We start from the raw sequence: 21,048 nt of genomic DNA, 5'->3' as shown, positions 1-21,048 counted from the left end.
ATTTAAGCTGTTGTTTTTAGGTATCAGTCACAGATAGGAAAAGCTAACACAGTAAGGAATTAATGTTAAAGACAATATTAGGACAACTATCAGTTGTAGATTTCAGATTAACACAAACTCTTTCCTATTTCACAGAGAGGATCCAAGTGCTCTTCCTCTAGACAGGAATTATCTGTATGTGCTGTCAAAAAATAGTGAAAAGGAGGTTTTTCAGACATCAGCCTGGATCCAAGCTTCTTGGTGCATTTATCAGTTGAAACGTTCTTCCCAAGATACCTGAGCATCCACATAATTCACCTGGCTACATTGAAAATGCCATACTGAGGCAGAGGCAGGTGGATTTCTGAGTTCAAGGCCAGCCTGATCTACAAACCCTGTCTTGAAAAACAAAACAAACAAACAAACAAACAAACAAAAAAAGAAAATGCCACACTGGAGAAATCATGCAAATGTACATCCAAGGTCTAGCAAACCAGGGGTCCGGCCATTTTCTCAAACATAAGCATCTTTGCTTGGGATTAAAAGACTTCTAAATGGCTGGTTATAAAATATCATGCATACACAGCAACCGAAGTATTAGGTAACATCTATCCCTTCCCCACAAGCCTCTTTACTCAGAAATGGCTGATGGACTGATAAACCTGTAGAGGGCTATTTCTGCCAGTGGGTCTTCTGCATGTTTGAACACTCTTTCTCTATCCTCTAAGAGGTTTTAACAATTACAGCATTGATAATTAAGGAGGAGGGTGAAATGAAAAGGGAGAAAGCCAACAAAAACATACTAGCTACATACAAATTTAAAGATTCATATCCTGTGATATACATAGGAAAATCAAAGACCTAAGACTCAGCAAGCTGTCCTGGTAACGAAAAAGTAAGCTAGTAAATATGTACCGAAGGGTCAACTTCCCTTTCAGAATTATGACAAGTGGCTGGGCAGTGGTGGCACACACCTTTAATCCACCCTAGGAGGCAGAGGCAGGCAGTTCCCTAAGATCAAGGCCAGCCTGGTCTACAGAGAGAGTTCTAGGATAGCCAGGGCTACACAAGGAAACCCTGTTTCAAAAACAAAAAACAAGAAACAAAAAAGAATTGTGAAAAGTGAACTCCATATAAAAAGAAGCACAATCATACAATGATTAGGTATTTGTAGCCATGGGAAAAAACCTCTGCTTACCTGCAAATCAATATTGTTGTCAATACAATGTTCATTCTTCTCTGCCGAAATCTTCCCATAGTTTTCTGATTTGATAAGATTTTCAACTCTGGTTGTATCTCTCATTTCTGCCTCCAAATCCTTCATTGTTTCAGTTTCATCTTTTATAATAACAATATCAGACATCCTCATTAGCAAAGGTTATTTTAGAATTCTACAGGGAACTTGAAGCCTTGACAAAAAAGAAAAGTAACCTCAATTTAGTTTGAAACATTCTTCACATTCAGTTGCTACATAAAATTAACTAAGTGACTTCTATTTCTCTTTCTAAGACTTCTGTCTTTCTAAGAATAATGCTGAGTGCACATAAACAAAAGCAAAACTCCTGCCTCCAAGATCTGTAATATTTATTGTACATGTTTCTTAAAATATCACAATATAGTGAGAAGACATGAGCTAGATCAAGATGAGAATTGATGGCTAAATATACTTAGATGATATTGAATTAGTTTTCTCTATAACGTTGTCCCTCCTGTACTCAGAGTATTCACTATAGTCATATAGTAAGTGCATTTTCCTGTCACAGTTTACATCTACATTCCTAAATTTCCAAGCTTTAAAAATTGCTCTGATTTAATTAAAAAAAAAAAAAAAAAAAGCATCATTCTATCAAAACGTATTTGTGAGTCTAGGTTAACAATTCTGTTTTATAATGCAAATAAAACATGAAAATCTACTGACACAACTGATTCAATGCCAAAAAATATGTGTAATCACACATTATAGAACAGTTCATGTAACTAGTGAATTTAAGAAAACAATAGAAATTTCATCCCAGGTATTAGGAATAGAAATGTATCAGAAACTAAGCTAAAACTAGAAGACTACACACACAGAAAGTGGGTCAAGCAGGTATGGAAACTAAATCAAAGAATGCTTGGTATTTGAATAAAATTCTTCCAGCTTTTCTGTACTTTTGACAATTTCCATACAAAGTCATGATGAAATTTATCTGTTCCAAACAAGCTGAAAAATTAAAAGCTCTTTTTTCAAAATAGTTTTACAGTTAACTACAAGGACATCTGGAAGCTGAAAAATAGTCTATAAATCATAGACTAATCTGAATTTAAAAATAAAAACAAAACCACATTTTATTTAGGCAGGGCTGTAGTCCAGCTCCTGTCCAAGGGAGGGTATGACCCACAAGAGACCTGGAATAAAAGAAGTTTGGCAATACTCTGCGGTATGCATGCATGTATGCGTGCGTGCATGCATGCAAGCAAGCAAGCAAGCAAGCAAGCAAGCAAGCAAGCAAGCAAGCAAGCAAGCAAGCAAGCAGAATGCCTTCTGTAATTTGATCACAAACACGAAGTTCATTGGCTCTGAAAACAGTTCAGGTGCAAAGCAAAGAGAAGGTAAACTGGCTAAGGAAGATATTCAGGCTCCTTCATTTTCTTATGGATGAACTATAAAGAAAATAGGCTACCCAAAGAAATAGAAGAACATTACCTGATGTGTCCTATGGATCTGAGATTGTGGTGTTCCACAAAAATAAAATAAAATAACCCAAGGTTCCTTTTCACAGTTGTCAGCCAGGATGTCAAATGTATTGAACCAACAGTAATCTGGCGGGAGGAGTCCCATGTCCTTGTCACCACTGTAGATTCCTGGGCTGAAATGGACTGTCTTGGATCAAATATATCATACCTTTCAGTGGCCTAAAATGAAAACAAATAGGAAACATTAACACAAACAAACAAACAAAAATCAGGACAGAAAAATTAGTCCATAATAATTTAGAAACTTAAGAGCTATTATTGATGGTTTTATTACTTTCTTGTTCAAAGCAAGGGTCAGAATACTAATTCTGAGATGCATTAGTTATATTAAACCAAAAGAAGCTGATCTAAAAGGGAAGAGGAAGGAACAGATAGCAATATGGTTAGAGCATCAGAGAAGGTGGCAGCTCTATTTCATGAATCACTCAACCTCCAAAACTATGGTTTCTCTTAGAGCTATATCTATGGATTTAAAACTGTAATTTTAAATAACAATCATATATTCTGGAGTTTTAAAAGAACAAAGGCTGTAATAATCCACTGAAAATTTCCAAAAAAATCCTTTGTGTCTGCTAGAAGAAAATATATGTAAAGGATGGAATAATTTAGTGACATCAATGAAAATCAATGTCCAAATTCTCACCATACTATATTAAGGACATTAAAAAAATTTATTTACTGTAGTGGTGGTGGTAATGTGTGCCATAGCACAGACACATGTGGAGATCAGAGGATAACTTGTAGCAGTAAGTCTCTTTTTTTCTCCATGAGGATTCCAGGGGTTTGAACTTAGGTTGTTAAGCTTGGTGCCTTTAGTACCAGAGATATATGACCAGCCCTCTCAATCTGTATTTCTAAAGTCAGTTTTATTTTGCTTGATGCAAGTGAACATTATAAGGCAAGTAGAGAACACTGAAAGGATCACATGGTTCTTCTAATTTCCTTTGAGAGTTGTACTGTTAATAAACAGAATAATATAATTTTAGGTAAAACCACTGAGCACAATGAAATCCAATGCTAAAAGCACCAATGGTAATATAGCTGCACATATGCCTGATAGAACGCTTCTGCTTTAAAATACAAACATTTATGCAAACCAAAATTATTCTAAAATTCCATCTTACATCAGCCAGAATGGCCAAGATCAATAAAATAAATGACAGCTCCTGCTGGCAAGAATGAAGGGTAAGTGCAAAGCTTGTCCACTGCTAGTAGGAATGAAAACTTACACAACCACTATGGAAACCATATAGCAGTTACTCAGGAAGCTGGGAATAGAATTACGTCAAGATCCATCTATACCACCTTTGGAACATACCCAAAGGACTCTACATCCTCCTACTACAGAGACACTCTCAACATGTTCATTGGTGGTCTATTCATTCATAATAGCCTAGACATAGACAACTATCAGCAAATACAAGGATAAAGAAAATGTGGTGTATTTACACAAGGGAATATAATTCAGCTGTTAAAAACAACAAAATCATGCAGGCAAATGATGGAGCTAGAAAAAACGAAATCAATCTGAGTGAAATAATCCAGACAGAAAAAGAGAAATATGGTATTTCTTACTTTCTTCTGTGAGCAACAGATATGTACATACATGAAGGCAAAACACTTATACATATGAAACACCAACAAATGAAGCAACAATTTTGGATTGGGCAATCTGCTACTTTGGCCACTTTTCCTGTTAGCCTTTTATTATTTTTTACCACTGTAATATATATTTTAGCTCTACATTAAAAAAAAAAACCTCACAGAAAAGGGAGCAAAATGATTTATAAATTGCCTCTAGTTTTGTTAGGTTTTCAGTGTAAATAAAATACTATTATATGCCTTTACTACCCTTTGTCTTATTAAAATGACATGAGCTTTCTCTTTTGTTTCATACTTACAGGGGACATTGAGTGTCTTGAAATTAAAATTGGTTATTTTTTTTAATTCCATACAGTTGCTTTACCTCAACAAAATCTTTTTTGTCACCATGATTCAATAAACTGCAAAAGGCTTACAAATAAAATCCTGAGAGGCCTAACATATTTGTCAGGTCCACGCCAATCTACAGGTTTCCTCAGTATCTCCTTATAAGGACATGTCATAAACTTTAAAGCCTCTCATTCCAACTAAGAGGCTCCCTTTCTCCCAGTTATCCGTTCCCTTATAATGCTAAAGATGTTCTCTCTGCTTTCCAGAGAAACAGCCTTGACAGTTGGAATAAACTTTTCCCACACAGAACAGTTAATATGGTCTCTTTGCTGTACCCATCTCATTAGGAGAGTCAAATCAGCAGCTTAGTTTACTTAGGGCACTGGGCCTCTTGGAAGGGAAACCAATTATGCCCCACCCGGAGGTTTTGGCACCAAATGTATAAAGTGAGAAGATGACTGCTCCAAGATATGGTTGAGGGGAAGTTTTCTTTTACAGAAAAGAGAGAGAGAGAGAAAGAGAAGGGGGAGGGGTGGGCCAGAATCACTTGGAAGAGTCCAAAGCAAGTGGACAAAGTGGTAGAATAAACATGGCCAGATGAATGTACTGGGCAATGAAAGGAGAGAAAGGAGGGTGAGAGCAAGAGAGGAAGACAGACAGACAAGGGGTAGGGTGGGATGGGGGGTGGATGGGGTGGTGGTGGAGGTGGTAAAACAAACAAGATAGGGCAATGGCCAAAATGGGAGGGTTATTTAGGAATAAGAAGGTGGAGGGAGGGAAACCCATGATCTGGAGTTTAGGGCAGGGACAGGGTAGAGAGCCTCTGGAGGCCGGCAAGCACTTTGGTATGCTAACTGGCAGCACAGTTAGTCCTTTGTCCTGGGTTTCTTTTGGACCTGACAATATTAACATAGCTGACCTGTCAGTAACATATTATATATTATAAAACACTGAGAGAAAAGATATTTTCAACCTTCATTTTTGAAACAGAGTGTCTGCAGCCCTGGCGTGGCTGTACTGGAACTCACAGGTATTTGCCTGCCTCTGCCTGCCGAGTGTTGGGATTAAAGGTATGTGTTTCTACCACCCAGCTGAAAACTATACCTTTCAACTTTTGTGTAAAATAAAAATTATGTACATTTTTCTAATGTTTATCAAATGACTAAACTGTGCTGCTCCATCTGATCAAAGTTGGCAAGTTAGTACTCTCTTTTTTTTAAAGACACAGTCTAGCTTCAACAGAATAGTTTAATATTAGCAGTATTTTTGCTTTAACAAATCAAATTATTATTGCTATCTCATTATATGCATCTTTTGTCATCTAAACTTTCCTGCAGTTTTTACTGTAAGTCTGGTGTCAGAACACAGTCAGAAGAATGATGCCTGGAGAGAAATGCTTTGAGGACCTATGAGAGAGGCTCCAGAAAAGAAAGGCAGAGGGCCTTTTACCTCAGGTGCATTTTATTTCTTGGATTGTTCTTGGACATAATTTTGTGCTTCCTGTGACAAACATTTACATTCAATTTATAAGACATGTTTACTCTTGTTGGATGTCAGAACACAACTACAGAATCCAATTTGGTCAGTGTACCCTGAATCTGGATATGTTCTTCTGTCTTGCTTTTGTGCTTACTCAGATATAATCATGCCAGGCAATATATTGTGTTTAAATTAGTCTGTCCTTAGAAAGTTCTGGGAAAGAGCTGCTCTGTGAATATTTAGTTAAATGCTTACTGACGTTCATTTACATGGTTTTCTGAACTCAACTTCTTTGGATCATTGCTTTGTTTCACTCATGTATAAAAGTACACTGAAACTGAAATAAGGTTATCTACATATAGCATTAGACTGCTGCCCCAGGAGGCAGAGGGAGATGGATCTCTGAGTTTGAGGTCAGCCTGGTCTACAGACTGAGTTCCAAGATAGCCAGGACTACACAGAGAAATCCTGTCTTGAAAAACCAAAATTGACAACTAAAAGCTAACAAAGCCTAATTCAGAGCTGGGGTGAGAGGCCAGCGGGTAAAATATGTGCTGTAGACTCATGAAGATCTGAGTTTGATTCCCAGAAACCATGTAAAAACAGTCACCTCTTAAAGGGCATACTTGTAATTCCAGTGCTAGATGAGATCCCTGGGGTTTGTTAGCTGGTAAGCCTAACCTACTCAGTGAGTTCCAGGTTAGTTGATAATGACAGAGGAACAACGTTTGAAGTTGTCATGTGGCCTCCATAGGTATGCATGTCAATATCTACACATTAAAAAAAAAAAAAAAACCAGCACATATGCACAGAAGCCTAGACTCCCCTACCCCCCAAATCAAGACCCATTAGGAGTGTTACATATTAAAAGAATTTTACTCATATGCTTATATTATTAACTAGGGATCCTGGTTTAAGCCAGAATAGAAGGTCCAGTTTTCATTAGAGAACTAAAGCAGGAGAGAAGCAGGACAGGATCAGCCTGTGGTGTCTGGGTAACCACACATATCACACAGAACCAGGGGAAAGGCTGGTTCCAGTTCTCTGAGGATGGTGTTGAAGATTCTTAGAAGCAGCAACATGCAAATCAATGGCTTCCAGAACTGTCAGGGACTGAACTTTCAGCAGCAAAGTGAATTAAGTCATGTGAGATGCTAGCAGGTCATGGATCAGAGAAAACAAACTGGAAAATCATGGCTACTGATTGCAGAGCATATGGAGAATCCTGTGGAAGGAATTTAGATACCGGCAGATGGAGCAAACGATAACATACTGAAATCAGGTCCAGTATAGTATAGTAGCTCTACATAAAAGGTGTGTTAATTACTTCCTATCACGTCTATGTTCGAATTTAGGAAATAAACAATAGAGAATATTCCTGTGAGAAGAGAGCTCAAGATAATGGACATAAAAGAAGAGAAAACAAAGATTTTCTTCGGTTTCAATACTGAGTTTGAATTAATTGAACTGATTGAAATTCGATCCCTAAATTGTGATAGCTATTATTTATTAGGAGATGCTTAAAGGTATAGAACCATAGGAGAGAATCAATCAGAGAGTGCAGCATTTATTCATCCATTCTCCAACTCAGAGTTATCTCATAAATGAGAAAAGCCTATTATTTCCCTAATGAAGGACATTATATTTTATCAAGTTATAGAAACAAGTATTGTGTAATGAAGGATCTGGCTGGTTTTTGTGGCTGGTATTCCTGGAATAATAGAAATATCTTTGTCATTCATAGTGGGCCTGCTATGTTTATTCCTGTAAGGTGACTCATGTGGGTCACTGAGCAGTCTTATTAGGGAGATGATGCTGGATGGGTCTCTGACTGATGTGGTCTACACAAGGCTCACAGCATTATACATAGAGGGTTAACACCATTCTCAGTATAATCATACACGTACACATGCATACACACCCTGCTCTGTTTCAGTGTCTCTACAAACAGGTCTCACTATGTATCTTTAGCTAGTCTGGAACTCCCTATGTTCTAGTCCTTGACCAGACTGGCCTCTACCTTCCTAGTGCTGGGATTAAATTCATGAGGCATCACGTTTGGATTAATCTCTTTCTTTTTTCATTATCTCTTTCTTTATTCAATCATTTCTCATGCTATCAATGTGCACACTTTTGTTTTATACTAATCTGATGAAAAAAGATGTTTTTTGTTTGTATGATAAATTTAATAGACTCTGATGTGGTATTCCATGATTATCTTTTCCTTAATAGTTTTCTGTACTGACTATATATTAAATTATTGTTTTATAGTCTTTACCACTGACTGGTATTTCAAGGTCATAATAATGAAAACCCTTATGAGAATTTCAAAGATGCAATGGTTTGCCATCAGCGTCTTACAAAGTTCATACTGGGCTTCAGGCAAATTCATCTAATCCACCCAGTAATTCTTTAGTGGCTTAATATATTTTACCAACATGCGGAACTTCTATTATATAACATAACCTTGTTCCTTTATGATGCAGGGTGTTTCTTCTATAGAATTTTAATTAAAGATGCAACTGGCAGACACCTGTTTTATAACTTTTAATGTGTTAACAAAAGATCAGCCCTTATTCAAAACAGCATCTCTAAGGATTATATGGGGTAGGGGTGAGGGTCTCAAAAGGTTTTATATCTTCTTTGAATAAACAATCATTTTATAATAAGTAACAAATAGGTTAAAACCAGATTTTTGGTAGACTAGAAGTTTTCTGTTTCCATCACCCATCCTCATACACTATAAAGCTATTCTTTTACGTAAAGTACAAACAACTTTACCTTGTGAGGAGCTGCTGTTGAGGGCAAACAATGCTCAGCTGCTCACTGTTTCTGGAAATCCACTACAGGACATACTGATAAGAGGAGCTGGAAGACCTATATAGTCTCTTTAAAGTACCTACACTGCTATCTTAATTGGCTCAGCTTTCTATGGCTGGAAACTGAATGGGTGCAATGTTTCACTTTTAAATGACTTTCCCTCATTATTTCCTAGCCATGTCTCACTCATTTTGTTGTCAATACTTAGTAAATTTGTGTTATTTTACAACTGCCCATTTCATGCACTGCCCAACATTTATTGTTGCTCACTCTATACTGGGAAAGGAGAGCTGTGGCTTAGCAACTACTGTAAAATTACTGACAATAAAATGTTCTGTTACTTTCCTGATGACCCTGTCTTATATGCTCAGTTATAGATAATTGCGTATTTTATAGCCATGTCTGGCTGGGGATATAATTCAATTGGTAGATTGTGTTTCATAAACAGGCACCAAATAAACTGGGTGTGGTATTGAGGGGGAAGAAGGAAAACCCAGAAGTTCAAAGTAACCTATCACTATATGCAGAGCTCAAGGCCCACCTGGACTACATGGGATTCTGCTTAGGTGAACAACAGCAAAAGCTGCTTGAAAACACTGTGGTGTCTGTGTGAATGTCTGCTATTCTAGGCAACAGCCACACAATCCTTGGAACATTTAAAAATAAGGAAATGATAAGTAAAAAATAACAGACCTAGCATCAATTTATAAACCAGATAAAGTGGCAATTCTTAGACCACGATGAATTCTTGAAATTTTATTAATAAATCAAGGACTTCTAGTCAGATATAGCACTTCTACAGGTGCTTCCTTCCTCATGCAGATTCACAAACCACATGCAGTTTTACAGACTCATGGTTCTTTACAAGCTACATAAATCTTAACAAACCCTGTTTTTTTTGTTTTTTTTTTTTTTTNTTTTNTTTTTTGAGACAGGGTTTCTCTGTATAGCCCTGGCTGTCCTGGAACTCACTCTGTAGACCAGGCTGGCTTCGAACTCAGAAATCCACCTGCCTCTGCCTCCCGAGTGCTGGGATTAAAGGCGTGCGCCACCATGCCCGGCTACAAACCCTGTTTTTTATTTCCTGCATATTATATAAATGAACATCCATTGATTTATATTAGCAATAAAGCCATTAGAAAATACGTATACTAGATAATAAAATATTTGCAAAAATATCACTATTTACATAACACTATTTGTGACATTTATATACTACATAATGCACTTCATTTTATAACATGTGTGTATAAAATAAAGAGCTATTTGGTGTCTATCTGTTATTCTAGCACTTAGAAGGTTACAATAGGAGAACAGCAACTTTGAAGCCAGTTTTAACTGTACAGGGAAAACCTATCTTACACACAATATACATGTACATTTATATGCTGGTCATACATAAGCATCTGGAGAACCAAGAAATATATTTATATTCATATAAACTTGCTCTACTCAGGTGAGAATTAAGACTGAGCAATGAGATATTAATGGAGCTTCCTCCATTAAATTTACTGAGTTATACTTTTGTAGAACTTTGGCTTAGTGGAATTCAGTGGGTAAAGAAAACTGAATATACAAACTAAACAGCCTTTGCCCCAAATACTAGACATCAGGAGTGTTTTGTATTTAAAAGAAATTTAACATATCTTAGACTTGGAGACATAGTTTAGGCTTGGAGGTTAAGCATACTTGCTGCTCTTGCACAGGCCCTAAGGTCCGTTCTCAGCATCCACAGCAAGTGACTCACGACTACCTGTAATTCCAACTTCTGGGGCTCCAACACCCTCTTCTGGCCTTGCTGAACACCTCAACACACATGGTGCATATACAGACAAGCAGGAACACACACACATAATTTATTAAAATCACATTTGCATATACATGTGGATATATGTGTGTATCCAGCCAACTACCAACCATTCATGTGGGGATGCGTGTGCAGAGAAACAGACACACATACACACACACACATGTATGTATGTATGTATGTATGTATGTATGTATGTATCTATCTATCTATCTATCTATCTATCTATCTATCTATCTATCTATCTGTGGTGATTTGCATATGCACAGCCTAGGAAGTGGCACTATTAGAAGGTGTGGCTTTGTTAAGGTAGGTGTGGCCATGTTGGAGTAGGTGTGTCATTGTGGATGTGGGCTTTAAGACCCTCACACTAGCTGCCTGGAAGCCAATATTCTGTTCGCAGTCTTCAGAGGAAGATATATTACTCTCACCTCCTCCTGTACCATGTCTGCCTGGATGCTGCCAGGTTCCTGCCTTGATGATAATGCGCTGAACCTCTGAATCTGTAAGCTGGTCCCAATTAAATGTTGTCCTTTCTAAGACTTGCCTTGGTCATGGTGTCTGTTCTCAGCAGTTAAAGTCTAAGACACTATCTTTCTGACCCGGAGGCAGTTTTATTTATATTTTTGGTGTGTCTTCATTTTGACTTTGACATGAGATGAGTCATAGAATATTTTATATGGCACCATTTTGCCATTCAGAAAGATTATTTAGCATTTTAGAGTTGGGGATTAGGAATGGTCAGGCTGTATTCTGTACCAAAATTAACACAAATCAATTAAAATGAATACTGATTAGCTACAGAGGCTTATAGAGACAATTGGAAGTAGGGTTCTAACTTCACTTTATATTGCCCACAACAATCACATACCAGAGACAATAATAAAACATTAGTCATCAAAACAATGTATAAGTAATAACTGCTACATTTTATGAGGACAGGAAGTATATATGTGAAAACAGCATTTAATTTAACCCTGAAAAAATTCAATTTCTATATCTGTTTCTTGAACACACATAGGAATACATGTACAGAAAACTTTTCATGCATTTCCTTTTGTGGTAAGATTATACTAGTTATCATAAAACCATCATGGTACTATTAATACATAGGATATTTCAACAAGTTGTCTTAATTTGCTTTTAATGGAAATATGACTATTGCAAGGTTTAAAAGACTTAGGATTTTTGTATTTACATAAATGGGAAGTGAACTCTTGTGCTTTAGGGTATTTTAAAAACTTGTTACAAAATCTTGAGGATATCAAGACTTTAAAGCATCTTGTGTTTTCCTGTCACTGTGTACTCATGTGATAGCTACTCTGGAGACTCAGGAAGGATCTTGTATTTGGGTAGATGCTATCGAGTAATAATGAAGCAGTTTATGGAACTCAGCAAGACTCTGGCTAAAAAATAATTTTAAAATGCCTGAAGATAAAGGTCAATGGCAGAGTATTTTGCCTAGCATATACAAGGTCTTGGGTTTATTCCTTACTAACAAAGCAAAACAAAAACAAAACCTATATAAAACAAACAAAACCTACCGGGAAACTTCTCTGTACTATTTATTCCTGTAATATCCCCTGAATCTATAGTTACTCCAAAATACAAATCACAAGTTAGAAAATGTGAGCATATGTCTACCATGACACTTTGAAAAGTAATGACATAAAAGGCCATAGGAGTATTGAAAAATACAAATTTATTCATAACCTACAGCACAATTATGAAAAGAGAATTAACTATAATTCCTTTCTATGAACCTGAAAATTTAATAGGAAAAAAAAAACCCTTAAGAAAAAAACCTGTCTCATAATGATCTATCTATGTACAACTTGGGAAGACAAAGTATTTTAAAATATTTAATATGTAATAACTTCAATCTAATTAAAATGCTTCAAGCATGAAGCTCTAAAAAAATGAACAAAGACTAAAAATCTACTTACTTAAAATATATAACCTTAAGATGATAACTCCTTATCTACCAGTTTGAGAGACAACAGAATTTAACATAAATTAAATGCAACCAGGAACTTCTGCTGACTATGCAGCAGCAACAATAAAACAGATTAAAATCAACTGCTCTTCTACATTCGGTGACATTGAAATCTTACATATGAAGCAGAGAAAGAAGACAGTCACAAGAGGGACGAATGGAAACCTAAAAACCTCAAAGACACAGAGCCAAAGGCAGGAGATAGAGACATGTCAACAAGAGAAACAGAGGGAATGGGGGTGACACACAGGGGAGGATGAGGGTACAGGGAGAGAGGAGGAAGCATGCAGTAGTCACAGACAGACAGAGGTCAAGACAACCAGACCAGAGACTAGAAGAAAAGGAGAGGAAGGAGGAAAGAGAAAGAAAAGGCAGTGAATGATATGAAAAGAGAGGAGGGGATTAAGGAGAGAAAAGGTTAATATAGACTCCATCAGAGAGAAGACGGTAAGATACCAAGTAGATGCACAGTTTTCTGATGCAGAAAGCCTAAGACAAAGTGGGAAAGAAGATGGATGAGGGGGAGTATGAGTTAAGAGAAGAGACAAAAAGAGCCAGAGACAAACCCCAAAGGAACAGGAGATGGGGAAAAGATTAAAAGTGAACTAGATGTTTAGGTGAGAGCAGTTAGGAATATAAGGTAAGTATTACTCATGTTAATTTTTATTCTTTTTTGGAAGTGTTCAATATAAAAATTTAAAAATCTGACGCTTAAAAAAATTGGTGGTGGTTTTTCCAAGCATAAGACTGAAAAATGATGCATCTGGTAAAAGTCTAGTTTCAATAACAGATATTAGTATATTTATGAACCTAATTACAAACACAGTTGAGAACAAAAGACGATACTCACTCTAACTACGTGTCCATTTAGTGATTTTTCCCTATGTTCTCTAAAACTGAAATGAGTTATTTCTTAAGAACAAAAAAACCTGTCATACAAGGAGTAATGTTTAAAGATGCCACAGCAATTGCAAATCTTGTTGAAATCTCAACTAATGTCAGGTAAAAAGCACGTGAACTCTCAAAAACAAACAAACAAACAAACAAAAAAACCCTAAAACAACAACAACAACAAAAAAAACAAGTCAGTTGCATCCTTGTAGACACACTGTCCCTATCAGCATAACCATGAGCTAAGATTCCAGTTTTGAGGAAAACAAGGGGATGTCAAGTTTTCAGACGGTAAAATTAGAAAATCAGGTAATTCTAAGAATTCGAGTGGGACTGACATTTGTTCTCTTTGTAACATGTTATTTCATTATGCCAGCTCGCAGCAAAGACAAATTTATATTTTTTTCCTAAGTATTTAAAAAATTATCTACACCTTCCTTAATCAAGGGCACAAATATTACCATGGGTTCTGAGAGTTCAAGTACTCAGTGTCTTCATTTCCAACCAGTATCTCCTTCACACTGTTATTTGCTCCATAATGAAATTTAACAATTGAACAAGCCACACAGCTGATCTATTTTAAAAATGAACTTAAACAAAATTTCTTCCAACCGACAACTTGTTTTACTATATATAAATACGAACCAGCACACAGGTGAACCACTCTATTTACATAATGTAAGAAATGTTGAAAATCTGAGGTGTAGGAAGGAACTGGCACTACTGCAGGTACATGACTCTTAACCATTTAAATGCCCATATATCTTTGTAAAAATAACATTTTAAATGCCCTAATTTTAGATTTTATTGTATATATCCATTAATAAAAATTATGGTACTAAGTAAACAAGAATATTTTATCTTTTTAATACCTTCTATAAACATAAAAATGAGTTTAGAACCACATACCTTCATTGTACTGTCATTTGCTTCATCATACAGAGTTACTGAAAGCACAATTTCCATAGTGTCTGTACACTGACACTCTGCATTGCTTCTCTACAGAGCTGAACACTAGGCACCAGGAGCAGAATAAAGCACTTACTGAGGACTTAGAGACAATAGAAATCAACAGCTGCTGGTTGTGATGTCAATGATTCTCTAGCCAGTCACCACCCAGAATATCTGGAATGCATCAGAAGCTATCTTGAGCTCTTCATTAGTAAGTCAGAAGCAATGATGTAAGAGCTAACAATCTGAGTATGCAAAGACTGCCAGGATTTGGGAGGTTTCTTGCTAAAAATTACTTTTTTGCACCATGATACCTGATCCGATCATGTTGCAAAAAGATAAAATGATCATATTTCCTAAAGAATAAAATAAGGAATCTGATATTGTTAATATACATAATTCGGAGGGGTTGGTTTTGTTTTTTCAAAACAGGGTCTCACTATGTACCTCTGGCAGCCCTTGAACTCAAAAGAATCTGCTTGACTCAGGCTCCTGAGTATTAAGATTAAAGGTGTGCACCACTACACCCACTTACAATACATATAAGTTTTAAGTAACTCTTCAGTATCACTAAAACACACACACACACACACACACACACACACACACACACACACACACACTCCAAAAGCTGACATCCCATGACACTTTTTGTCACAGGAAAAGATAATACATTTAGGGGGCAATTCCTTGTTGTTTAATGTGTTTTTGCTAAAACAAAGCAGCTTGCATATTTAGGAAGAAGCATTACTTCTTCACACCAATAGATGGAGACAGTGACAGAACTATGACACAGTATATCTCAGCTTGCTGTCAGATGCTGTCTACCTTAGCCCAAGGATGACTTATGTAAGACAAGGAATCAAATGAAAAGAAACTCATTAAGCATGAAAAGAAAAACAAAATAAAGATTAGTCTCGCCTTTTGGATAATACACTGAGTAACTGAAAAGTCTTTTTATTCTATTTACCTTAGTTTCCTCTTTTGTTAGACAAAGATTCTATTTCCACAAGAATGCAGAAATGCTCTAAGGACAATGCTCACATATTACCTGCATTAACTGAAAAAAAAAAATATGTGTACCACTAACTAGAAATCAAACTTGTCTTGTACAAAGTATACAATTCTATAGTTTCTGAGATCAGCAGGGCTCTTTAGAGCAGTATGGCAAGCACCAAGACAAAAGCTACAGACATTATAATATACTTATTTTCCTTAAAGTATTCCTTTCTAACACCCTTCTCCCAAAAGAAGCTCTAGCTCAGTTTCACAGATTTATATATACTTTTTCCTGACTATAGAACAAAGATAATCTTGACGACTCATGATAAAGGTAAGAGAAAGAGAAAAGAAAGGAAGCTTTCTAAATTGATGTAACAGTGATAGTATAACAAAGTCAACTTAGGTAATTACTGCTATAGCATTGAAAATGAGGTTCTGTGTGCTGCTTGAAATTTAAAGACTGAATACGGACTGTTTATTACTGAACTTTGCCTCTCTCCCTCCAATGCTATGGAGTCTAACTTAAATCTAAACAAGCACTGTGTACCACTGGGGTTTACTATCAACAGCTTACTTACCCTTTTTTCAAATTAAAGGGAAGCCTTTTGTTGACAAGAATAAAGCTATCTGAAAATGTTTTGATTTTTCACTAATTTAGAATTTATAAGATCTAAGTATTTCTAAATCTTAAAGAGAAAGATTATCATTTGAACCATGGAAACATTCATTTTAGTTTTTGTCATAAGTGTCTTGCTTCATTTATTATGTATGTCAGCATGTCCATCTGTTACATAACAAGTTTTTGTTGCCATTTTGAAGTAAAGCTGCCTTGAAATTATGCTTGCCATTTAGCAAAGATTTCATCTGAGAAAAAAAATCACCTTTTGTTAAAATCTTTTGTTAGAAGCAGCGACTATTTCTGGGGGAAAAAAATGGGCTGGGATGGTTGCTTTAGGGGAACTTAGACTAGCATTTAATTTTTATATCTTTATAACAGCTAAACAGAAAGAACATACATGCTACAGGATGGAACAATGAAGATATGAGAACTAGGAAGAAACTGTAGATATCTAGTGTGAAATTCTTCAGACAAGATATGCTATGAGTTGTTTTTGCCTTCTGATGTAATACAGTTATTTATGCTGTATTAATCTCCAAATATGTAATAATCACATAATTTAGACTATTGGCCATTCTCTAGCTAAAAAGCTAGCCTAAACTCTTAAGAATGTAAATCTGAGGGGTTTGGAGAGGTAGCTTAGCTGTTAAGAGCACTGGCTACTCTTCTAGAGATCCTGAGTTCAATTCCTATCAACACACAGCCTCACATCTATAATGGGATCTAATGCCCTCTTCTAGTGTGCAGGCACACATGCAGACAATCACACAAATACATAAACGCGTGTGTGTGTGTGTGTGTGTGTGTGTGTGCATTTTATAAAAATTGGAAGCCTACAAACCACTAAATAAACCTAAAGCATTGCATTTGGTTAGATTTTAGATGTTTTTAAAATTGAGGATAATCATGGAACAACAAAGGCAGTATACATATGGTTAGTATATTAAAAAAATTTTTTTGCCCATGTCAAATTTTTTGGATGGGCAAAAAAATTAAATTTAATGAAATTAATTTTTATGATAAAAATTAGAGGGAAGAAATAAGAAAAAAACAGTAGAGTAGAAAGAGGGGAGAGGAGGAAGAAAGAAAACAGATGCCAAATGTTGTTTGTGCCTGCGCACTAGCAACTGTACAACCTTTCCCAGATGGCCCTCTCTCTGGCAGTCTGAAAGGGGCTTCCTATATAATAACCCAGGATGGTTTTGAATACAGAATCCTTTTCTCAACCTTGGCTCTCTCTTTTCTTTTGTGAGGTAAAATTCTGTAACTATTAAGTCAAAACTGTTTTAAACTGTGAGAGTATGTTTATTAGAATTTGTGTGTGTGTGCCCCTCCTGTGGGTCTTCTAGTGAGCACAATAGCCCACGACCTAGCATCTTGTGCTAGAGGGCATTTAAACCCTGCAAGTTTTTCTTCATACCTTAACTGTCTGTTTTATTTGAACAGGAAATTATAATGCCCAAAAGAAAGGAAGAAATTTACTTCCTGTGGTCTGTTTTCTTTCTTTCTCCCTTCCTTATTTATTTATTGTTTTTATTTATTTGCCTTTTTTTTTTTTTTGTAGCATGGGGACAAAAACCACGGCTTCTTTTATACCAAGCAGACACTCTAGTAGTCTAAGTTTTTACTTAATTTTTATTTCTCAAACAGCATAATATACTCAATAAAGACATAGATTCCTAATAACTGTCAAGAAAGAATAAAGGTACAAAGGTCTTTCGTTTCAGTTTGCTGAACTCTTAAATGGCCCACATATCTGTAGTATTATGCTTTAACAGGAAATAACAAAGAAACATAGTGTTTAGTTAGAAAACATCTCAGAAATATTCTATTCTATACCTTAGAGTTCAATAACTAAAACTCAAGGCATCTGATCCCTGTTTTATGGGTAGTAAGATTAACCAGCTAATGAGATTCTACACTAACAGTCCTTTTCTACATTACTTGGGAGATAGCCTCAACAAACCTGGCTTGTTTACTCTTATTTATTTGAATGAGTAACAAATATGAAGGGATTAGGAACCACGCCAAGTTGTCCACTTGACTTATGAGCCACAAAGATTCTTTCCTAAATTTCTTATCTGTCTTGCCTAACTCATGTGCAGTTAAAAGACTTGTATCTTAAGGTATAATTTGATGTCATGCAGCAACATTTATTCATTCATAATGTGGACAACTTTGTAGAGCTCAATTTCTCCTTCTATAATGTGAATTACCCACGGAGACATCTTATAATCACTCATGCAACAATTTTTATAAGAAATCTTTCTCAGTTCTACAATTGAATTGGGGTTTTGTTCAGGCTAAGCATGCGCTATTCTACTGAGCTACAATATCAAAATCTTTATATTTTCTCCCTGCTGAATATATAATTAGCCTGTAGCTATATTAAAAAAGATTTCAGTGCCTGATAACTCATTACCTAAGATTAATGTAATAATGCTCCTCTATTTTTGCTATCAATAAAAAATGTGTAGTATGCTAACTAGGTATACGCCTTGGTACTTGTGATAAATAACCTCCCAAAGAGATATCAAAATGGAAAAGACAAAGATGTGAGAAATATAAGTAGATTAAGTGTTAAATCCTCAGCATTCTCTAAGATTAAAAATATAATACTGGCTTTAAACCAATCAGGTGTTATTTTAAATTAGTATACTATTTTGTTTCTATTTAAAAATTAAAGATAAAATACTGACTCAATTATAAAAGACCATTAAAAGCCATCAGATTAAAATAAAAAGATTTGAGTCAGCAGTGGTGGTGCATACCATTAATTCCAGTGCTAGGAAGGCAGAAGCAACCCAATCTCTGAGTTCAAGGCCAGCCTGGTCTACAGAATGAGTTCCAGAGCTATGCAGAGAAAGTCTTCCTTGAAACAACAAAAACAAAGAAACACCATCCTAAAGTGAAAGGAATAGAGTAAGCTGAAGTAATATCATTTATATTACACTCCACTGGATGATACATCATGCTTTTTAAATCAATTATTGGCCGATGAAACACTTAGGTTAATTCCTTTTTTGTTATGAATACTTACATAACCATTTCTGCATTTATTCTTGTCAAATTTCATCTTTTTCCCAAATAGCTACTTAGATATCCTAGAACATTTACTAAAAAGTCTACCACAGGTTTCCTGGGTAAGATGGAGTACAAGCTGCCTTTATGATTTACTGAGTGAAAAGAGTCAAGATAAGAATAAAGAGAGTCTATTCCAAAGAAAGAAAGAGCAGATGAGCACAGAAAGTCATAAAGGAGGATTGGACAACTGAAAAGACTAGAAACAGAAGGTTAAGGCATCAAAAGGAACAAACAAAACAGGGTTCCCACCACAGGAGAGAGGATGGAGAAGTCTCACCAGGAGTTCAGGCAAGCTATGGCTTAGCCCTTCAATGGAAAGAAGCTGTTATGAACATTGTGCTATTTAGACATTTAATTAAAAATAAAAGATTCCGAGCTGGTGAGATGGCTCAGTAGGTAAGAGCACCCGACTGCTCTTCCAAAGGTGCAGAGTTCAAATCCCAGCAACCACATGGTGGCTCACAACCATCTGTAACGAGATCTGACACCCTCTTCTGGAGTGTCTGAAGACAGCTACAGTGTACTTAAATATAATAAATAAATAAATCTTTAAAAAAAAATAAAAGATTCAAATTTGCTTTTCAAAAGGTAAGATGCAGTAGCTAAATATAGCTATACTCTAATAGTACTACTGCTCTGGTACCTATAGGCAAGGAGTGAGCACCATTCAGTTCAAAACATTGTTGTACATCATGCTTTGAAGGTAGAGAGTAAGCTTACATTATGTGCACAATGTAATCTGTGCTTGGTAATAAATCATGTTACTGCCCAACAGTATTCAAAGTGCTTGGGTATATAACATTCAGAAGAGAGTACTAGTTAATTATACTGGATCCTAAGAGGACAAAGTCCGTAAAGAGAAGTAACAGGGATTTTTGAGCCTAGTGCTGCATATCCTAGGATTTTTCAGAATTACTGCAAGATTAACACAGCCCCAGCATGGCAAGCACTACTGCTAATCCTCTTGAAATTACAAATTCTTTTACACTTGATTCTACCAAGGTTCAAAACATTTGGTGGTTTCTCTCGGACAAACATATTTCTATCAGATCATTCAACCAATTATTTTATCCTTCAGCTTATACTCCTTCCTATTCAAACAGATTTCTAACTATATTTTAACTTCCAATGTAAATTAATTTGAAGGAGAGTATACTGGTACAATGATTTTTGTCCTAAATCAATGTTACATCATCTACTGTCATCTGGGAAGAGAGAACTTCATTAAGGTAAGCAAGGTAAACTTCCAGGATTCACTTTCTCTCTCCATTAAGGCTAGTATTACAGGCACCAACAGATATGCTTTTTATATGGGTCCTGGAGGATGTGACATGAGGTTGTCTTGCTTTCATACCAAGCACTCTTACCCACTGTGCCATCTCTTCAAACCCAATTAAAAATGCTTTATCAGGGGCTGGAGAGGTGGCTCAGCAGTTAAAAGCACTAACTGTTCTTCCAGAGGCCCTGAGTTCAATTCCCAGCAACCACACGGTGGCTCCCAACCATCTGCAATGGAATCTGATGTTCTGGTGTTTCTGAGGACAGCAACACTGTATTTACATAAATAAAATACAAATAAATCTTAAAAAAAAATTATTTATCAGGCTAAGCAGTGGCACACACCTTTAATCTTGGCACTTGGGAGGCAGAGGCAGGAGGATCTCTGTGAGCTCAAGGCTAATCTGGTCTACATAAAGAGTTACTGGACAGCCGGGACTACTTGGAGAGGCCATGTCTCAAAAATAAAAATCT

The 21,048-nt window shown here is 36.1% G+C and overlaps 1 protein-coding gene across 8 annotated transcripts in view; it reads right to left on the bottom strand.

The window, feature by feature from the left end:
• R3hdm1 (R3H domain containing 1) overlaps window positions 1–21,048 on the bottom strand; it is a 135,634-nt gene that overhangs the window by 84,623 nt on the left and 29,963 nt on the right. For 3 of the 8 annotated variants that reach the window (XM_029538770.1, XM_029538772.1, XM_029538771.1), the window contains exons 1-3: window positions 14,550–14,703; window positions 2,666–2,874; window positions 1,178–1,388 (exon numbers count right to left, since the gene is read on the bottom strand). In XM_029538770.1, the coding sequence (XP_029394630.1) occupies window positions 1,178–1,348 (171 nt within the window). In that variant the 5' untranslated portion in view covers window positions 1,349–1,388; window positions 2,666–2,874; window positions 14,550–14,703. Of the gene's footprint in view, window positions 1–1,177; window positions 1,389–2,665; window positions 2,875–14,549; window positions 14,704–21,048 lie in introns of those variants that run through there. The other 5 variants (XM_029538774.1, XM_021199150.1, XM_021199151.2 and 2 more) reach the window with 2 other exon arrangements.

Source organism: Mus pahari, chromosome 5 (genome assembly GCF_900095145.1).
Source record: "Mus pahari chromosome 5, PAHARI_EIJ_v1.1, whole genome shotgun sequence".
NCBI classification, from domain to species: Eukaryota; Metazoa; Chordata; class Mammalia; order Rodentia; family Muridae; genus Mus; species Mus pahari.
This window is presented reverse-complemented; position numbering and strand designations above follow the sequence as displayed.